Source organism: Dendrobates tinctorius, unplaced genomic scaffold, assembly GCF_039654945.1.
Source record: "Dendrobates tinctorius isolate UK_male_01 unplaced genomic scaffold, ASM3965494v1 ptg000301l, whole genome shotgun sequence".
Lineage (NCBI taxonomy): Eukaryota > Metazoa > Chordata > Amphibia > Anura > Dendrobatidae > Dendrobates > Dendrobates tinctorius.
In genome coordinates this window covers 444,647-462,492 of record NW_027361968.1, presented here as the reverse complement: position 1 = coordinate 462,492, position 17,846 = coordinate 444,647, and the positions used below count along the sequence as shown (strand labels likewise).

The 17,846-nt window shown below is 46.0% G+C and overlaps 1 protein-coding gene across 1 annotated transcript; it reads right to left on the bottom strand.

Annotated features, from left to right (window-relative positions):
- Window positions 1–206: 206 nt before the first annotated feature.
- LOC141073416 (uncharacterized) lies at window positions 207–12,776 on the bottom strand. The gene is made up of 4 exons (XM_073560609.1): window positions 12,458–12,776; window positions 11,343–11,469; window positions 4,129–4,202; window positions 207–1,094 (listed from the first exon to the last, which is right to left on the bottom strand). The coding sequence occupies exons 1-4, from the start codon at window positions 12,774–12,776 to the stop codon at window positions 700–702; spliced, it is 915 nt and encodes a 304-aa protein (XP_073416710.1). The 3' UTR covers window positions 207–699.
- Window positions 12,777–17,846: the final 5,070 nt, after the last annotated feature.

Here is a 17,846-nt window from a genome sequence, read left to right as displayed (position 1 = left end):
GACCCATCAGCTGGTGGTCGGTTATAGAGTTTCTTCTTTGAAGACCTGCTAGGTGTGCGGAGTTCTCTGGTGACGGTGGTTTTGCCGCTGTTGGAGTCCTGGTCACCTGGTGCCGTTGACTCTGCTGCTGTGGAGCTTAGCAGCAGTAGATTCTGAGCTGAGTTGTATCCTTTCTGTCAGTCCTTTAGTTGTCTCATTCCCTGTGTTATATTGCCTGTAGTGGTGAGGCTAGCTTCCTACCGGCCAGAGTTAGCTGAGGTGACGGTCAGGAACTAGGCAGCAGAGGACAAGACCCGTATAGGGCGTTAAGGGAGCTTTTGGACAGGCACAGGTTGGTGTCAGGAGATGTCCCATCCCTCGCTCCCTACTGTGACATAAAGCCCATGAACAGAAAGATGGAGAGCAAGAAGGAATAGAAATATTAATAATCGACAATAACATCATTTTATTTAATTGATAAATCACTAAACATCCGGGAGACGACTTTATTATGAATATTCTGCTACAGAGTTGAGGACATGGAACTTGCGAAGGCCTACTAGCATATAATCGGGACTGAGCGCTCAGACTACTTATCTTCTAAAGGCACAGCTGTATTTATTGAGAGTGTTGGGGAATGAGGGGCTTCATATATGGGTAACTCCTCCCGAATAAGGAGGCTCAGTCTAATGTAGGACATGTGACAGTCTGATCTGTAGATTAATGGAATTTCTTTGAGAAAAATAGATTGAAAGGATAATATTTTCCCATTTTCACTTGTGTCTCCAATTCTTCCCTCCTGGCACGCTCTCGGGCCTCTCTTTCCTGCGCTTTCTCCATGTCTCTCTTGTGGGCAAAATCTAATAGGATTCTCTTCCTCTCGATCTTCTCATTGATGGGATTTCGCATCTCCTCCATCCGAAACTCAACATCTCTGACAATCTCGTACATACACTTTAGGATCCCCTCATGTTTTCCTCGGGTTTTCAGATGATCCTCCACTGTGTAATTCTCCACGGGGAATATGTTCTCCACGCCCATCATCCTGAACTTCTCCTGAATGTCTGGGAGATGCCCACTCAGCTTATGGGTGATGACCACGGTGGGGAAGAGACCTAGATCAGAGGGAAGACAACGTGTTATACCGTATGAGTCTGTATGATGAGATGGGGAGAGTTAAGGTTAGAGTTACGAGTTGTTGCGACCTCATCTTTACCTCCAGTACAGATCTAGTAGACCCTTATTATCAATATTCAGGTAAAGGAGATGCGGATACGCTCCGCTGCTGCTAGATATTCAAAGATGATTTCCAGGGAGTTCACGGAAGTAAAAGTGCAGTTTATTGTCAAGGGATTTCACACCACCCTGGATTGGATCTATGTTCTGTAGATCCTTATAGATCAATGGGAGCTGAATCTTCTATAGATGAGTGAAACTTTTGAAACAAGAATTTACCACATTTGCTATCCCCAAAAATTAATTCAAGGTGATTTAGCTGTTTAGCTGTATCTCACCATGTGATGGGACAGCCGCAAAAGATTATGGGGAACCTGGTCTGGTCTTGTCTGATGCATCTGATGCCATATCAGCCTTCTATGGTGAGTGCATATATATATAGTCCACCCCCCACATGAATTCCACATAAATAATGCCTTCACTAGTGTCCCCAATATAGATGGAGGGCCAAGGATTCTGGATATATATATAAAGCTCTGGCAAAAATTAAGAGACCACTTTCAAATGTTCAGTTTGTCTGATTTTTCTCTTTATAGGTATATTTTTAAGTAAAATGTAAATTGTTCTTTTAGTCTGTAAACTTCTGACAACATGTCTCCGAATTTCCTAGTAATACATTTTGAATTTTTTTCTGACAAAGAAAAATGGTGAAAATTAAAAAATAAACCCAGTGCTTTCAGACCTCAAATCATGCAAAGAAAACAAGTTAATAATCATTTAGATAAAGAAAAAATATATATCTCTGTACCTTGTTAGCCAGTAGATATAAAAATATTTAGAATTGAGAGTCCTCAGTGGTTGATACCTTTTAATGGCTAACTGAAAACATGGTGACACATTGCAAGCTTTCGAGACTACTCAGGTCTCTTCATCAGGCATTGACAATCAATTTCACATGCTGTTGTGCAAATGGAATAGACAACAGATGGAAACTATTGGCAATTATCAAGACACCCTCAATAAAGGAGTGGTTCCGCAGGTGGGGACCACAGACCACATCTCAGTACCAATGCTTTCTGGCTGATGTTTTGGTCACTTTTGAATGTTGGTTGTGCTTTCACACTTGTGGTAGCATGAGACGGACTCTACAACCCACACAAGTTGCTCAGGTAGTGCAGCTCATCCAGGATGGCACATCAATGCGGGCTGTGGCAAGAAGGTTTGCTGTGTCTGTGAGCGTAGTGTCCAGAGGCTGGAGGCACTACCAGGAGACAGGCCAGTACACCAGGAGATGTGGACGGGGCCGTAGGAGGGAACAACCCAGCAGCAGGACCGCTACCTCAGCCTTTGTGCAAGGAGGAACTAGAGGAGCACTGCCAGAGCCCTGCAAAATGACCTCCAGCAGGCCACAAATGTGCATGTGTCTGCACAAACGGTTAGAAACCGACTCCATGAAGATGGTCTGAGTGCCCGACGTCCACAGATGGGGGTTGTGCTCACAGCCCAAAACCGTGCGGCCCTCCAAAGAAATGCCACCCCACACCATTACTGACCCACTGCCAAACCGGTCATGCTGAAGGATGTTGCAGGCAGCAGATCGCTCTCCACGGCGTCTCCAGACTCTGTTACATCTGTCACATGTGCTCAGTGTAAACTTGCTTTCATCTGTGAAGAGCACAGGGCACCAGTGGCAAATTTGCCAATCCTGATGTTCTGTGGCAAATGGCAAGTGTCCTGCACAGTGTTGGGCTGTGAGCACAACCCCATCTGTGGACGTCGGGCCCTCAGACCATCCTCATGGAGTCGGTTTCTAACCGACTGTGCAGACACATTCACATTTGTGGCCTGCTGGAGGTCATTTTGCAGGGCTCTGGCAGTGCTCCTCCTGTTCCTCCTTGCACAAGGGCAGAGGTAACGGTCCTGCTGCTGGGTTGTTCCCTCCTACGGCCCCTTCCACGTCTCCTGGTGTACTGGCCTGTCTCCTGGTAGTGCCTCCAGCCTCTGGACATTACGCTGACAGACACAGCAAACCTTCTTGCCACAGCTCGCTTTGATGTGCCGTGCCATCTTGAGTATTTTGACAACTATTCTTATTACAACAATGATATACAAATTACCATTTCTGAGAGAATAAAAGATAGGAAATCTAGTGTCACCTATTGGAGGTATCAGTCCAAAAAGTCGGTATTAAATCTTGGCCTCATGATTTAAGATAAAAAGCCAAAGGAAACACTCTATTTTCAGACACATGTTTTGGGTTTTTTGACCTTCATCAGCACAAAGCAGTATATCTTGTTTGGCTTTGTAAGATGACAAGAATTTAAGGGGTAAAATTTCTCCTCGTGGAGAGTTGGTGTAAGGAAACTTGTGGGCCATGCAATCACCGCAAGGAGAAAAATTACCATTTATACCCACTGTCAGAGGCCTCTAACCCGGCCAAATTGGATCTCTTGTTTTTCTCTGATGAGGGGTCAAACACCCCGAATCTTATTTCTGCAAATGGAATATCTGGCATGGCTTCCTGTCTTATCTTAAGTCAATATTGTCAATATTGTCTTTTAGAATTGTTGCACCCAATACTTGGCATTAGAATTCAAGTCCTCTCAATAGACAATTTACATATTTAGATTTCTATATTAACGATACAAATATATTACACTTTTATTGGAGCACATCGTTACGTCAATCTGAAAACAGAGTCAATGAGGCCAGTGGTCTAATTTATACCAGGGGCAGATGAAGCAGAGGCCGACCGTGTGGGAAAAGAGGACCAGGCGAGGAAGTGCTTTTATATTTCATATACTTTTCAAATTTTCCTTAACCCTGAATAAGTTATCAAAATTGGCGCTGAGCTGACTAATGCCAAAGCAAATCACAAAAAAAAAATCAATATTTAGAAAAAAAAGTTTTGGTAAATTTTGAGATTACTTCAATAATTTGCCTCAAACCATTTCACTCCTTTCCTTTTTGTACCTGTTATATTTCTGGCCTTCAGAATAATATCTTGCAGTTCTGCAGCTTCTTCTGGAGCTATGGATTTCTTTGCACTGTGAGATAAGCGAGACTTTGAAATTTCCATATAAAACAAGACACTGAAACCATAAAGCATAAAATACGTTCCTCAACATTGAAATTACAACACCAAAAAGAAAACGTGGCAAATTATGGAAATCACAGGATGCAGACACCTTATTGATCTGCAAATTATGAGAAAGTGGAAACAACATTTTCAATACATCTGGGTTTCTTCAGTCCTGAATCTGAGCCTCGTGAAGAAAATCCCGGTGCTTTCAGTCTCGGCTGCTGTCACGAGGTTATTAATGGGGGTCTGAGGATGGTTCTGCCTCTGAATGTACAAATCATCAGGATCCGCTGCTGGCAGCTCCTGTGGAATCACCGATCAATGACGTGCCCGATGTGCTTGATGGAGACAAGTCCGGAGATGCTGCCGGCAACTCCTGTGTGATCATCGACCAATGACATTCCCAATGTGCTCGATGGAGACAAGACCAGAGACGGTGCTGGCAGCTCCTGTGCGATCACCAACCAATGACATCCCTGATGTGCGCAATGGAGACAAGACCAGAGACTCTGCTGGCAGCTCCTGTGTGATCACCGACCAATGACATTCCCAATGTGCTCGATGGAGACAAGCCCGGAGACTCTGCCAGCAGCTCCTGTGTGATCACCAACCAATGACATCCCTGATGTGCGCAATGGAGACAAGTCCGGAGACTCTGCCAGCAGCTCCTGTGTGATCACCAACCAATGACATCCCTGATGTGCGCAATGGAGACAAGTCCGGAGACGCTGCCGGCAACTCCTGTGTGATCATCGACCAATGACATTCCCAATGTGCTCGATGGAGACAAGACCAGAGACGGTGCTGGCAGCTCCTGTGCGATCACCAACCAATGACATCCCTGATGTGCGCAATGGAGACAAGACCAGAGACTCTGCTGGCAGCTCCTGTGTGATCACCGACCAATGACATTCCCAATGTGCTCGATGGAGACAAGCCCGGAGACTCTGCCAGCAGCTCCTGTGTGATCACCAACCAATGACATCCCTGATGTGCGCAATGGAGACAAGTCCGGAGACTCTGCCAGCAGCTCCTGTGTGATCACCAACCAATGACATCCCTGATGTGCGCAATGGAGACAAGTCCAGAGACTCTGCTGGCAGCTCCTGTGTGATCACCGACCAATGACATCCCTGATGTGCGCAATGGAGACAAGACCAGAGACTCTGCTGGCAGCTCCTGTGTGATCACCGATCAATTACATCCCTGATGTGCGCAATGGAGACAAGTCCAGAGACTCTGCTGGCAGCTCCTGTGTGATCACCGACCAATGACATCCCTGATGTGTTCAATGAAGACAAGACCAGAGACTCTGCTGGCAGCTCCTGTGTGATCACCGACCAATGACATCCCTGATGTGCGCAATGGAGACAAGACCAGAGACTCTGCTGGCAGCTCCTGTGTGATCACCGAACAATTACATCCCTGATGTGCGCAATGGAGACAAGTCCAGAGACTCTGCTGGCAGCTCCTGTGTGATCACCGACCAATGACATCCCTGATGTGCGCAATGGAGACAAGACCAGAGACTCTGCTGGCAGCTCCTGTGTGATCACCGACCAATGACATCCCTGATGTGTTCAATGAAGACAAGACCAGAGACTCTGCTGGCAGCTCCTGTGTGATCACCGACCAATGACATCCCTGATGTGCGCAATGGAGACAAGACCAGAGACTCTGCTGGCAGCTCCTGTGTGATCACCAACCAATGACATCCCTGATGTGTTCAATGGAGACAAGACCAGAGACTCTGCTGGCAGCTCCTGTGTGATCACCGACCAATGACATCCCTGATGTGCGCAATGGAGACAAGACCAGAGACTCTGCTGGCAGCTCCTGTGTGATCACCGAACAATTACATCCCTGATGTGTGCAATGGAGACAAGTCCAGAGACTCTGCTGGCAGCTCCTGTGTGATCACCGAACAATGACATCCCCAATGTGCTCGATGGTGCGAGTCCGGTGCGCTGCAGCCATGAGAGCAGTTTTAGGCCATGCAGGCTTCTCTCGGTAACACCAGCAACATGTGGCCTGGTGTTGTGTTGAAAACGGTTCCTGAGACATATTGGAGAAACAGTCGCCACACTGGTTCCATGATTGATCCTTTTTCTACTGCAAGTAAAAAAATTTTGTGCACTAGTTTCAAATAGATTTCACATCACCTGAACTGAGTCCCAAGGTCTTATACTATTTATGTGACATATTTAGCATCCGGCTTCAGAAGATGTTTACACGACACTGGGTTACGAGACAGATGTCCAGATACAGGTGACCCATTGAGAGCAGTGGAGTGAGGTTAAAGACGATCATGGTGTAGAGCAAGACAGCAATGGAGACTGGAATGAAGGTGAATTTTCTTCATCGATGAGTCTCACTTTTTCCCGGATGCTTTGATAGCCAAAAATTGGGTAAACCCATGAATAGGCCTTCGTGAAGGAACATTACACCAGCCCAACTCCATGGATTATAGTAGGCGGTGGCATAATATTTGGTCGCCGGACCCCTCTAGTCTTTAGTGTTACATTGATGTGGGGTGGAAGCAGTGAGGCAGCCATTTCTCTAAGGTGTCGCATGAGTTATGGTGTGTGCTCTGTGGTCTGTCTCTATGGTGTGTGCTCTGTGGTCTGAATCATGATTTGTAGTTTTGCCCTGTCCTGTATTTTGTATAATATGTCATTTAACTTTTCTCTGGTTAACCATGTCTCCTTCCCCAATACTTTGCAATGTCTTGTGATGTACCTGGACCATAATCTAATTTAGGCTTGTGTCAACAACTGGTGGAACTTTGGCTATTGTTTTCCTAAGCAGAAGATAACCTACAATACACATCCTGTAGACTAAGTGGAGCCCTTACATTTCTAGAATCTTCTGATGGACCAAACCATTGAATAGTAGGTGTGACCCCTACCCCCCTTCAGATGGGCTGATCCCAAGAGCCCTGACAATACACTCTTGTTTTAAGTTCAGTTGTGATTTGATTGCGGACATGGAAGGAGTCATGAACTGAGTTGAGGCCAGCTCGTGACGTCCGTGGGATTGTGTGGAATCCTGTGGACTATTGCAAGGATTATTGTCATCATATCTGGCACAAGGACTATCGTGAGGTGCCCGGATTTGTTTCCATTGTGTGGACTTATTGTGGACTTCTCATGGACTCCAAGGACATTATGGATATTTGATGTTGTATGCTCCCTGCCTTAATAAATCTCGTTGGATCGTCCCTCGGCCTGTTGTCCCTTCTTGCTCTGTCGTATACCCCGTCACAAACTGGTGGCAGCAGTGGGATCAGAGCAGAAGGAATGGAGGACAACGGCCCATCAACATCTGGAACCAGCACCGCAGAGTTCAAGAACTGGACTGCGGTGAACCTACAAACAACGGCCCATGAACTGGGAGTCAGCTACAAGGGACTCTCCAAGGAGCAGCTGATTGAGGCTTTGGACAGAGTTCGCCTGCAAGATGACGCTGAGGAAGGATCCCCACAGCAAACGGAGGAAAGACTGCAGCCGGAGGTAAATACCCATAAAAGTCAGTGGGTTGTGTGGTACGAGGAGGAGTTGGCATTGCTGGGAGAAGAGGCTTCCATAGACGATAAGAGGGAGGCCATTCATAGAGCTCAAGAGAGGGCATTGCAGGAGAGGCAGCTCACTGTGGAAGCAGCTAGAAGCTCCAGACAGACTGTAACTCCAGCACCCACCATGAGGGAACTCCCCAGAGTGTCCCGCAAAGACTTCAAGCCGTTTAATGAGGCTTCAGGTGACATTGAGGGCTTCTTCCAGGACTTTGAGCATCAGTGTCGATTAATGGAAGTCCCGGAAAGGGAGCGAGTCCGACATCTGGTGGGGCTCTTAGAGGGTGGAGCGGCCGCAGCCTATAGAGCTATGGACCCTCGGTGGAACTGTGAGTATGCGGAGATTAAACAGACTATTCTAGAACATTATGCTGTGACCCCAGACACTTACAGGACCCAGTTCCGTACTTTAGCCTGTGATGAGGAAGTGTCCTTCAAGATGTATGCCCACAGACTCAAACAAATATGTCATCGCTGGCTGGAGGGAGAGGAGGCCTTAACTTGGGAGACCTTCCTCCAAGTCATCCTAAAAGAGCAGTTTTACTTCAAGTGCCCCGCTGAGATCCGGGAATGGGTGCGTGAAAAGAGACCAGCCACTGTGGAGGAAGCTGCAGCTCTAGCTGATGAGGCTCTCACCATCAAGCCTCAGTGGAGAAAACTACTACTAAGCCAGAAAAAAACTACCAGCCCCCCAACGCTGGTGGCCCTGGTCCTTCGGCCTCCAATATTCACCATCCCATTAGACCATCAGCTCCTGGTGCCCTTCGTGTGACTGTGCCTCGCATTACTCCTGCTCCACCTTCGGGACTACGACGTGGAGGAAGAATACCAGAGCGCAGATGTTATAGATGTGGGCAGCCTGGGCATCTGCAATTCCAATGTCCAGGTGTTCGGAGGCAGGACAGCTACAGACCGCCTTTGCCTGTTCATTATCTACAGACACCCTCACCAGGAGAAGAGCTGGATTCAGTCCCTGATGACTTGCCAAGTGACTCTGATATCCTGGCTCCTCTACCCGGTGTCTATGGGGTGCGAGCCCCATCCACCTGTTATTCCGATCTTCAGCACAAACATCTACAGGAGGTCGTGCTGGATGGCCAAAAAGTTGTTGGCTTCCGTGACACTGGGGATTTTCTCACCATAGCCGATCCCCGAGTAATTCAACCAGAAGCAATTCAAAAGGGACCAGGAATTGCCATTGAATTGGCTCGAGGTACCCAGAGATATATTCCAAGAGCGAGTGTGACCCTGGATTATGGCTTTGGGGCAAAACAATGCATGGTCGGTGTGATGAGCGGCCTCCCTTACTACCAGGCTTACTACGATGGAGCCTGGCTCTGCAGCCCTATAACTTTACCATACAGTAGAGAAGAGGCAGCCAACACCAAAATGCAGATGGACTGTCCAGGCAGGAGGAGCCCTGAGTCTAGTCAGCCATGCCTGTGTGTACTTAACAAGCGACCTGTAGAGGTCCCTAGTACGTACACAAATTGGGAGGGGAAGGGATTGTCATGATTTGTAGTTTTGCCCTGTCCTGTATTTTGTATAATATGTCATTTAACTTTTCTCTGGTTAACCATGTCTCCTTCCCCAATACTTTGCAATGTCTTGTGATGTACCTGGACCATAATCTAATTTAGGCTTGTGTCAACAACTGGTGGAACTTTGGCTATTGTTTTCCTAAGCAGAAGATAACCTACAATACACATCCTGTAGACTAAGTGGAGCCCTTACATTTCTAGAATCTTCTAATGGACCAAACCATTGAATAGTAGGTGTGACCCCTACCCCCCTTTAGATGGGCTGATCCCAAGAGCCCTGACAATACACTCTTGTTTTAAGTTCAGTTGTGATTTTGAGTGCGGACATGGAAGAAGTCACGAACTGAGTTGAGGCCAGGGCGTGACGTCCGTGGGATTGTGTGGAATCCTGTGGACTATTGCAAGGATTATTGTCATCGTATCTGGCACAAGGACTATCGTGAGGCGCCCGGATTTGTTTCCATTGTGTGGACTTATTGTGGACTTCTCATGGACTCCAAGGATATTATGGATATTTGATGTTGTATGCTCCCTGCCTTAATAAATCTCGTTGGATCGTCCCTCGTCCTGTTGTCCCTTCTTGCTCTGTCGTATACCCCGTCACAGTCTGTCTATACGGTGTGTGCTCTGTGGTCTGTCTCTACGGTGTGTGCTCTGTGGTCTGTCTCTATGGTGTTTGCTCCGTGGTCTGTCTCTATGGTGTTTGCTCCGTGGTCTGTCTCTATGGTGTGTGCTCTGTGGTCTGTCTCTACGGTGTGTGCTCCGTGGTCTGTTTCTATGGTGTGTGCTCCGTGGTCTGTCTCTACGGTGTGTGCTCTGTGGTCGGTCTCTACGGTGTGTGCTTTGTGGTCTGTCTCTACGGTGTGTGCTCCGTGGTCTGTCTCTACGGTGTGTGCTCCGTGGTCGGTCTCTACGGTGTGTGCTCTGTAGCCTGTCTCTACGGTGTGTGCTCCGTGGTCTGTCTCTACAGTGTGTCCTCCTTGGTCGGTCTCTACGGTGTGTGCTTTGTGGTCTGTCTCTATGGTGTGTGCTCCTTAGTCTGTCTCTATGGTGTGTGCGCCGTGGTCTGTCTCTACAGCGTGTCCTCCGTGGTCTGTCTCTACGGTGTGTGCTCCTTAGTCTGTCTCTATGGTGTGTGCTCCGTGGTCTTTCTCTACGGCGTCTTCTCCGTGATCGGTCTCTACGGTGTGTGCTCCTTAGTCTGTCTCTATGGTGTGTGCTTTGTGGTCTGTCTCTATGGTGTGTGCCCCATGGTCTGTCTCTACGTTGTGTGCTCAGTGGTCTTTCTCTACGGCGTCTTCTCCGTGATCGGTCTCTACAGTGTGTGCTCCTTAGTCGGTCTCTACGGTGTGTGCTCTGTGGTCGGTCTCTACGGTGTTTGCTCCATGGTCGGTCCCTACGGTGTGTGCTTTGTGGTCTGTCTCTACGGTGTGTGCCCCATGGTCTGTCTCTACGTTGTGTGCTCAGTGGTCTTTCTCTACAGCGTGTTCTCCGTGGTCGGTCTCTACGGCGTGTCCTCCTTGGTCTGTCTCTATGGTGTGTGCTTTGTGGTCTGTCTCTATGGTGTGTGCTCCGTGGTCTTTCTCTACGGCGTGTCCTCCTTGGTCGGTGTCTACGGTGTGTGCTCCTTAGTCTGTCTCTATGGTGTGTGCTCCGTGGTCTTTCTCTACGGCGTGTCCTCCTTGGTCGGTCTCTACGGTGTGTGCTTTGTGGTCTGTCTCTACGGTGTGTGCTCCATGGTCTGTCTCTACGTTGTGTGCTCAGTGGTCTTTCTCTACGGCGTGTTCTCCGTGGTCGGTCTCTATGGTGTGTGCTTTGTGGTCTGTCTCTATGGTGTGTGCTCCGTGATCGGTCTCTACGGTGTGTGCTCAGTGGTCTTTCTCTACGGCGTGTTCTCCGTGATCGGTCTCTACGGTGTGTGCTCCGTGGTCTTTCTCTACGGCGTGTTCTCCGTGATCGGTCTCTACGGTGTGTGCTCCATGGTCTTTCCTACCTGTAGATCAGCACTGGGACTATTAGCGCCATGTTCTGCTCCTGTGTCTCTGACGTCAGCAGGATCTCCATCATGTCTTTGAACTCTTTCTGCCATTCTACTTCAGTATTCAGAGGGAGGAAGTTTCCTAAATCAAAAGATATTATGACATATATCAGTGATGGCGGCGCCCGCTGCGGGATGGCTGTTTCCTGGAAACTTCTGCTTTATACTACCAGGAATTGAGTCATAGCACAACTCTCATCACCCTTCTTCACCGCCTGCCATGATATCAGTGGTCACATGATAGTTGTATGTGTCATATCAGTACCGAGCACAAGGCAAACACTCTGATGCCGATTCACATCGTGAAGAAATGTCCTGACACCTCCGCCCCGCAGGCGGCTGACACACCCACCATATCACCATAACATTTACAGATTGTCATCCGTTAGGATTCATTATAACAGATACTGAATTATGTTACAGAAAAAGGAAACAAACCAGGACCAGGAAAAAAGGGAATCCGTCAGTAGGATCGTCCCTCCTAAGCTGTCTACATGGACATGTAGGTCATAGGAATCCGAATGAAGTGACACCTTGATGTCTGTGATCTGTATTATTCTAGAGAAATACACACATTTCTTAAATGTAAATAAGCTATTAAGATCTATGGACGTGGCATAGATCTCCCTGAGACTCCGCCTCCAGTGCTTATTGTAAATGCCAGGTGGCCTTACCAGTGTGAGATATGTAGATTAGGAGATCGGTCTCATTATAGGTCTCATCTAGTAATACCTCCTTCCATATGACACAAGTTTTGGAGGCAGAATCTCAGAAAGATCTATGCCCCGCCCATAGATCTTAACAGCATTTACAGATAAAGAGGAAAACTTGGATTTCTCTGGAATAAGATAAAGATTCACAAATATCAAGGTATCATTTTATTCAGGTTCCAATGGCCTGCACGTCCATATAGACGGTATAGGAGGATGGATCCTACTAACAGATTCCATTTAGTGATAGATCCCAACTTTACTGGAAGAGGAACCTCCAGAGAAACCTTAGATTTACCAGTTGATTTAAATAATTTGCTACCACTTTTTGCCAAAGTTAATTAAAGCTCCAGCACTCACCCAGTTGAGCGTAGATCTCCCCGGTCTCATCCTTGTTCATTTTGGCACAGCCTCGGTTGTCCACCAAGGTGATGGTCTCCGTCAGCATATATGCGTATCTTATCATGGTCTCGGGCTTCTCCTCTGACTCGGCCACCTTAGCATAGGCCGTATAGGGTCCATCATCCACCACGTACTTACAGGAGTTGATAAAGGAAGATTTCCCGTGACCGGTGTAACCGAAGAGCTGCAGGAAAACTCGGGAGTATCCCTGATTACCATGGAGGCAGTTTTCAAGCCTGAAGTTCCTGATAAAATCTCTCATGGATCGAGAATCCATAACGGCTTTCTACAAGATTTCAATATCTAATAGAATGAAAGTGAAAGGGATTTCTGGCAACTTTGCAGAACATGTGACATGAAATGAGAAGGGCTTTAACCAGGGGAAGAGTCTTGAGGAGATCATTTGCATATTCCCAGTGCCTTCTGGGATAAGTGAAGAGTCTCCGCGAGCTCAACGATCACTGGGTTTTGGCCATTGCAGCTGAAAAGAGAAAATCGGAAAACCAGGGGAAGAGTCTTGAGGAGATCATTTGCATATTCCCAGTGCCTTCTGGGATAAGTGAAGAGTCTCCGCGAGCTCAACGATCACTGGGTTTTGGCCATTGCAGCTGAAAAGAGAAAATCGGAAAACCAGGGGAAGAGTCTTGAGGAGATCATTTGCATATTCCCAGTGCCTTCTGGGATAAGTGAAGAGTCTCCGCGAGCTCAACGATCACTGGGTTTTGGCCGTTGCAGCTGAAAAGAGGAAATCGGAAAATTTTGGCTCATCTTTCATCATTTTTAAGAAATCTCAAGATGGAAGAGGCCAGGAGCCATTTGGTGAGCTGCATTTCTTGCTACATGTTCACAGATTTACCAGTGGAAAAGCCAAACTTCACATGCCACAAATGCAGCTTGTGTCCCTGTTGGAGGAAAAGTTGCAAAATCTCGAAGAGAGGTTAGCTACGTTGAAGATCATTAAGGAAGGTGAAGAGTTCTTGGACAGAGCAGAATTATCTCTTCATGTTACCGAAAGAGAAGAAATTCGAAGTGCACCTGAAGAAAGAGAGGAATGGAGACATGTGACCCAGAGAAGCAGGAGGATAAGGAGGCAGTCAGCACCCATACTGCTCAGAAACCAGTACCAGGCTCTCACGCAGGAAAACGATGAAGAAATACATCAGGATAAGACTTTGCCAACAAACAGCAACCTTGTACGCCTTCAGAGTCCTCCTGGATGGAGAAAGAAAAATGTTGTGAAGAAGAAACGGAGAGTGGTGGTCATGGGGGATTCCCTGTTGAGAGGAACAGAGGCCGCTATCTGCAGACCGGATATAACTTCAAGAGAAATGTGCTGTCTTCCAGGTGCAAAAATTAAAGATGTGTCTGACAGGATATCAGGACTCTTCAGACCTACAGATGACTACCCATTCCTGCTACTACATGTGGGGACAAATGACACCGCAAGAAACGACCTGGAAACATCTGCAGAGACTTTGAAGACTTAGGCAAGAAAGTGAAAGAACTGGGAGCGCAGGTGGTCTTCTCTTCCATCCTCCCAGTGGATGGCCATGGAACAAGGAGGTGGAATAAGATTCTGCAGGTGAACAACTGGCTACGTCGATGGTGCCGTCAGCAACGATTTGGATTTCTGGATCACGGAGTGAACTGCTTATACGATGGACTACTTGCTAGAGATAGGGTGCACCTTACGAAGACTGGAAAGCAGGTATTTGGAAGTCGCCTTGCTACACTTGTAAGGAGAGCTTTAAACTAGAACAACATGGGAAGGGAAGCAAAAGACCAGAAAAAGCCATACACCTGACAAATGCTATTGAGAACTCTGCTATTAGAAGTGGAAAGGAAGAACAAAGACGAAAGAATCTAATTAATAAAAATATTGGAGAAATAGAAACCAATCACAAACTAAAATGTTTCTATACTAATGCACAAAGCATGGGCAACAAACAAGGAGAATTGGAACTACTAACACAGGAAAAGAAATATGATGTCATTGGAATCACTGAAACTTGGTGGGACAATACACATGATTGGAATACAAGACTAGAAGGATACAACTTATTTGCAAGAAACAGACTTGATAAACGAGGAGGGGGTGTCGCATTGTATGTTAGAAACGCGTATATCTGCACAGAGATTGAAGCTTCAGAGACTGGGAGTTCTGTGGAAACTGTTTGGGTAAGAATACAAGGACAGAACAATGGAAAGGACACCATTGTAGGCATTTACTACAGGCCGCCTGTGCAAGCTGAAGACATGGATGAACTCTTTATGCATCAAATGGCCAAGTTCTCCAAAAAATATGACAGTTGTCATGGGAGATTTCAACTATCCAGACATTTGTTGGGAATCTCTCTCAGGCAAAACTAACAGGTCAAGGAAATTCTTATCCTCTCTTGCTGACAACTTTATCTTCCAAAAGGTAAAGGAGAAAACAAGGGGAACTGCTACCTTGGATCTAATCCTTATAAACAGGGAGGAAATGGTTGAGGAGGTAAAAGTGGCTGGGACCCTAGGAGGTAGCGACCATGCTATTTTAGAATTTTGGATAACTAGAGGCGGAAGACCTGTGAAGACTCAGACGTCAAGGTTAGATTTCAGAAAGGCAGATTTTAAGGGATTCAGAAAGAGAATTGGAGGGATCCAATGGCTGGATATCCTTAAAGACAAAAATGTCCAGGAAGGATGGGAAATCTTGAAAAATGAAATTCTCAAAGCACAGTTGTTAACAATTCCAAAAAGAGGGAAGAATAGGAAGCATTTAAGGAAACCAGGATGGATGAACACAGAACTTAAGCACATGCTAAAAAGGAAGAAAAAAATGTTTATAAAATGGAAAGAGGGAGGCATATCTAAAGAAGAATATAATGCTGTCTGCAGAACCTGCAGGGCACAAATCAGATTAGCTAAAGCTGAAAATGAATTGAGGCTTGCAAGAGATGTCAAAAGCAATAATAAAGGATTTTGGGGATATGTCAAAAGTAAAAGAAAAGTCAAAGATGCTATAGGATTTTTACAGGATGAAAATGATGAAATGGTAAGACAGGATGTTGAGAAGGCTGAACTTTTAAATTCCTATTTTGCATCTGTTTTCTCTCAGAAAGGAAATGTAACATCAACTGTTATTCACTGTCCTATTAAGGGAATAGAAGAATCCAGGATATCTATAAACAGAAAGATAGTGAGGAAACACTTAGCTAACCTAAATGAATTCAAGTCTCCAGGTCCAGATGAATTACACCCCAGAGTACTGAAGGAGATAGCAGAAGAAATTTTTGAACCCCTCTCCATAATCTTTGAAAATTCTTGGAGAACAGGAGATGTGCCAGAAGACTGGAGAAGAGCAAATGTTGTTCCTATCTTCAAAAAGGGGAAGAAGGTGGACCCAGGCAACTATAGGCCGGTGAGTCTGACTTCTATACCAGGAAAGATCTTTGAACAAATTATTAAACAACATGTATGTCAATACCTGGATACGAATGAAGTGATTAAACAGAGTCAGCATGGGTTTGTAACTAATAAGTCATGTCAGACTAATTTAATTTCCTTCTATGACGGTATTACTGATTGGGTGGATCAAGGAAATGCTGTAGATATAGTATATCTTGACTTCAGCAAAGCATTTGACAAAGTCTCTCATACAATCCTTATTGAAAAAATGACTAAGTATGGAATGGACAAGGCAACTGTTAGGTGGATTCATAACTGGCTTAGTGATCGGACCCAAAGAGTGGTCGTAAATGGCTGCACATCCAGTTGGAAGAATGTCTCAAGTGGGGTACCACAGGGCTCTGTCCTGGGCCCTGTATTGTTCAACATCTTTATCAACGATTTAGATGAAGGAATTGAGGGTAAACTGATTAAATTTGCTGATGACACAAAGCTAGGAGGGATAGCTAATACTAGAGAAGAGAGAGAGAGGATTCAAAAAGATTTAAATAAACTGGAGAAGTGGGCAGCAACTAACAGAATGGTTTTTAACTGGGAGAAATGCAAAGTACTACATCTGGGCAATAAAAATGAAAAAAGCATATATAGAATGGGAGGAATAGGGCTAAGTGACAGCACATGTGAAAAAGACTTGGGTATACTAATAGATCACAGACTGAATATGAGTCAACAGTGTGATGCAGCAGCAAAAAAGGCAAATGCAATTCTAGGATGTATTAACAGAAGCATACAGTCTAGATCACGTGAAGTAATTATTTCCCTCTACTCCTCTTTGGTCAGACCTCATCTGGAATATTGTGTCCAATTTTGGGCACCACATTTTAAAAAAGACATCAACAAACTGGAGCAAGTTCAGAAAAGAGCGACCAGAATGGTGACCGGTCTGCAAACCTTGTCTTATGAGGAAAGGTTGCAGGATTTGGGAATGTTTAGTTTGCAAAAGAGAAGACTGAGAGGAGACTTAATAGCTGTCTACAAATATCTAAAGGGCTGTCACATTGTAGAAGGATCAACTTTATTCTCATTTGCACAAGGAAAGACTAGAAGCAATGGGATGAAGCTGAATGGGAGGAGACACAGATTAGATATTAGAAAAAACTTTTTGACAGTTAGAGTGATCAATGAGTGGAACAGGCTGCCACGAGAAGTGGTGAGTTCTCCTTCAATGGAAGTCTTCAAACAGAGGCTGGACAGACATCTAACTGGGATGATTTAGCGAATCCTGCTTTGAGCAGGGGGTTGGACCAGATGGCCCAGGAGGTTCCTTCCAACTCTACGATTCTATGATTCTATGATTCTATGATTTAACCCTTCATCTACTATGAGTGAAAACAAACATTACACCCGATGGAGAAAGATAAAGGAGGAAAAACACCAAATTATTATTATTTACTTATATAGCGCCATTAATTCCATGGTGCTGTACATGAGAAGGGGGGTTACATACAGAGTTATAGATATCGTTAACAGTAAACAAATTTACAATGACAGACTGGTACAGAGGGGAGAGGACCCTGTCCTTGTGGACTTACATTCTACGGGATAGTGGGGAAGGGACAGAAGGTCGGGGGTGCAGCAGCTCGGGCGGTGGTGGGACGGCAGCTCGGGCGGTGGTGAGGCGGCAGAATGGTTATTGCAGGCTGTAAGCTTTCCTGAAAAGATCGGTTTTCAGGTTCCGTTTGAAAGATCCGAGGGTGGTGGATAATCGGACGTGTTGAGGCATGGCATTCCAGATGATAGGGGATATTCGGGAGAAATCTTGGAGGCGGTTGTGTGAGGAACAAATAAGTGTGGAGGAGAGTAGGAGGTCTTGGGAGGATCGAAGATTACGTGAGGCAAGATATTGGCAGATTAGTTCAGAGATATAGGGAGGGGACAGGTTGTGGATGGCTTTGTA

What these genes read in the sequence shown, in the direction of transcription:
- LOC141073416 (XM_073560609.1), bottom strand. Translation starts at nt 12,776, where the DNA reads ATGGATTCTCGATCCATGAGAGATTTTATCAGGAACTTCAGGCTTGAA. An exon ending in GGAGATCTACGCTCAACTGG is followed by an intron (nt 11,470 to 12,457) that starts GTGAGTGCTGGA and finishes CTTTTGATTTAG; the next exon opens with GAAACTTCCTCCCTCTGAAT. An exon ending in GTCCCAGTGCTGATCTACAG is followed by an intron (nt 4,203 to 11,342) that starts GTAGGAAAGACC and finishes CTTATCTCACAG; the next exon opens with TGCAAAGAAATCCATAGCTC.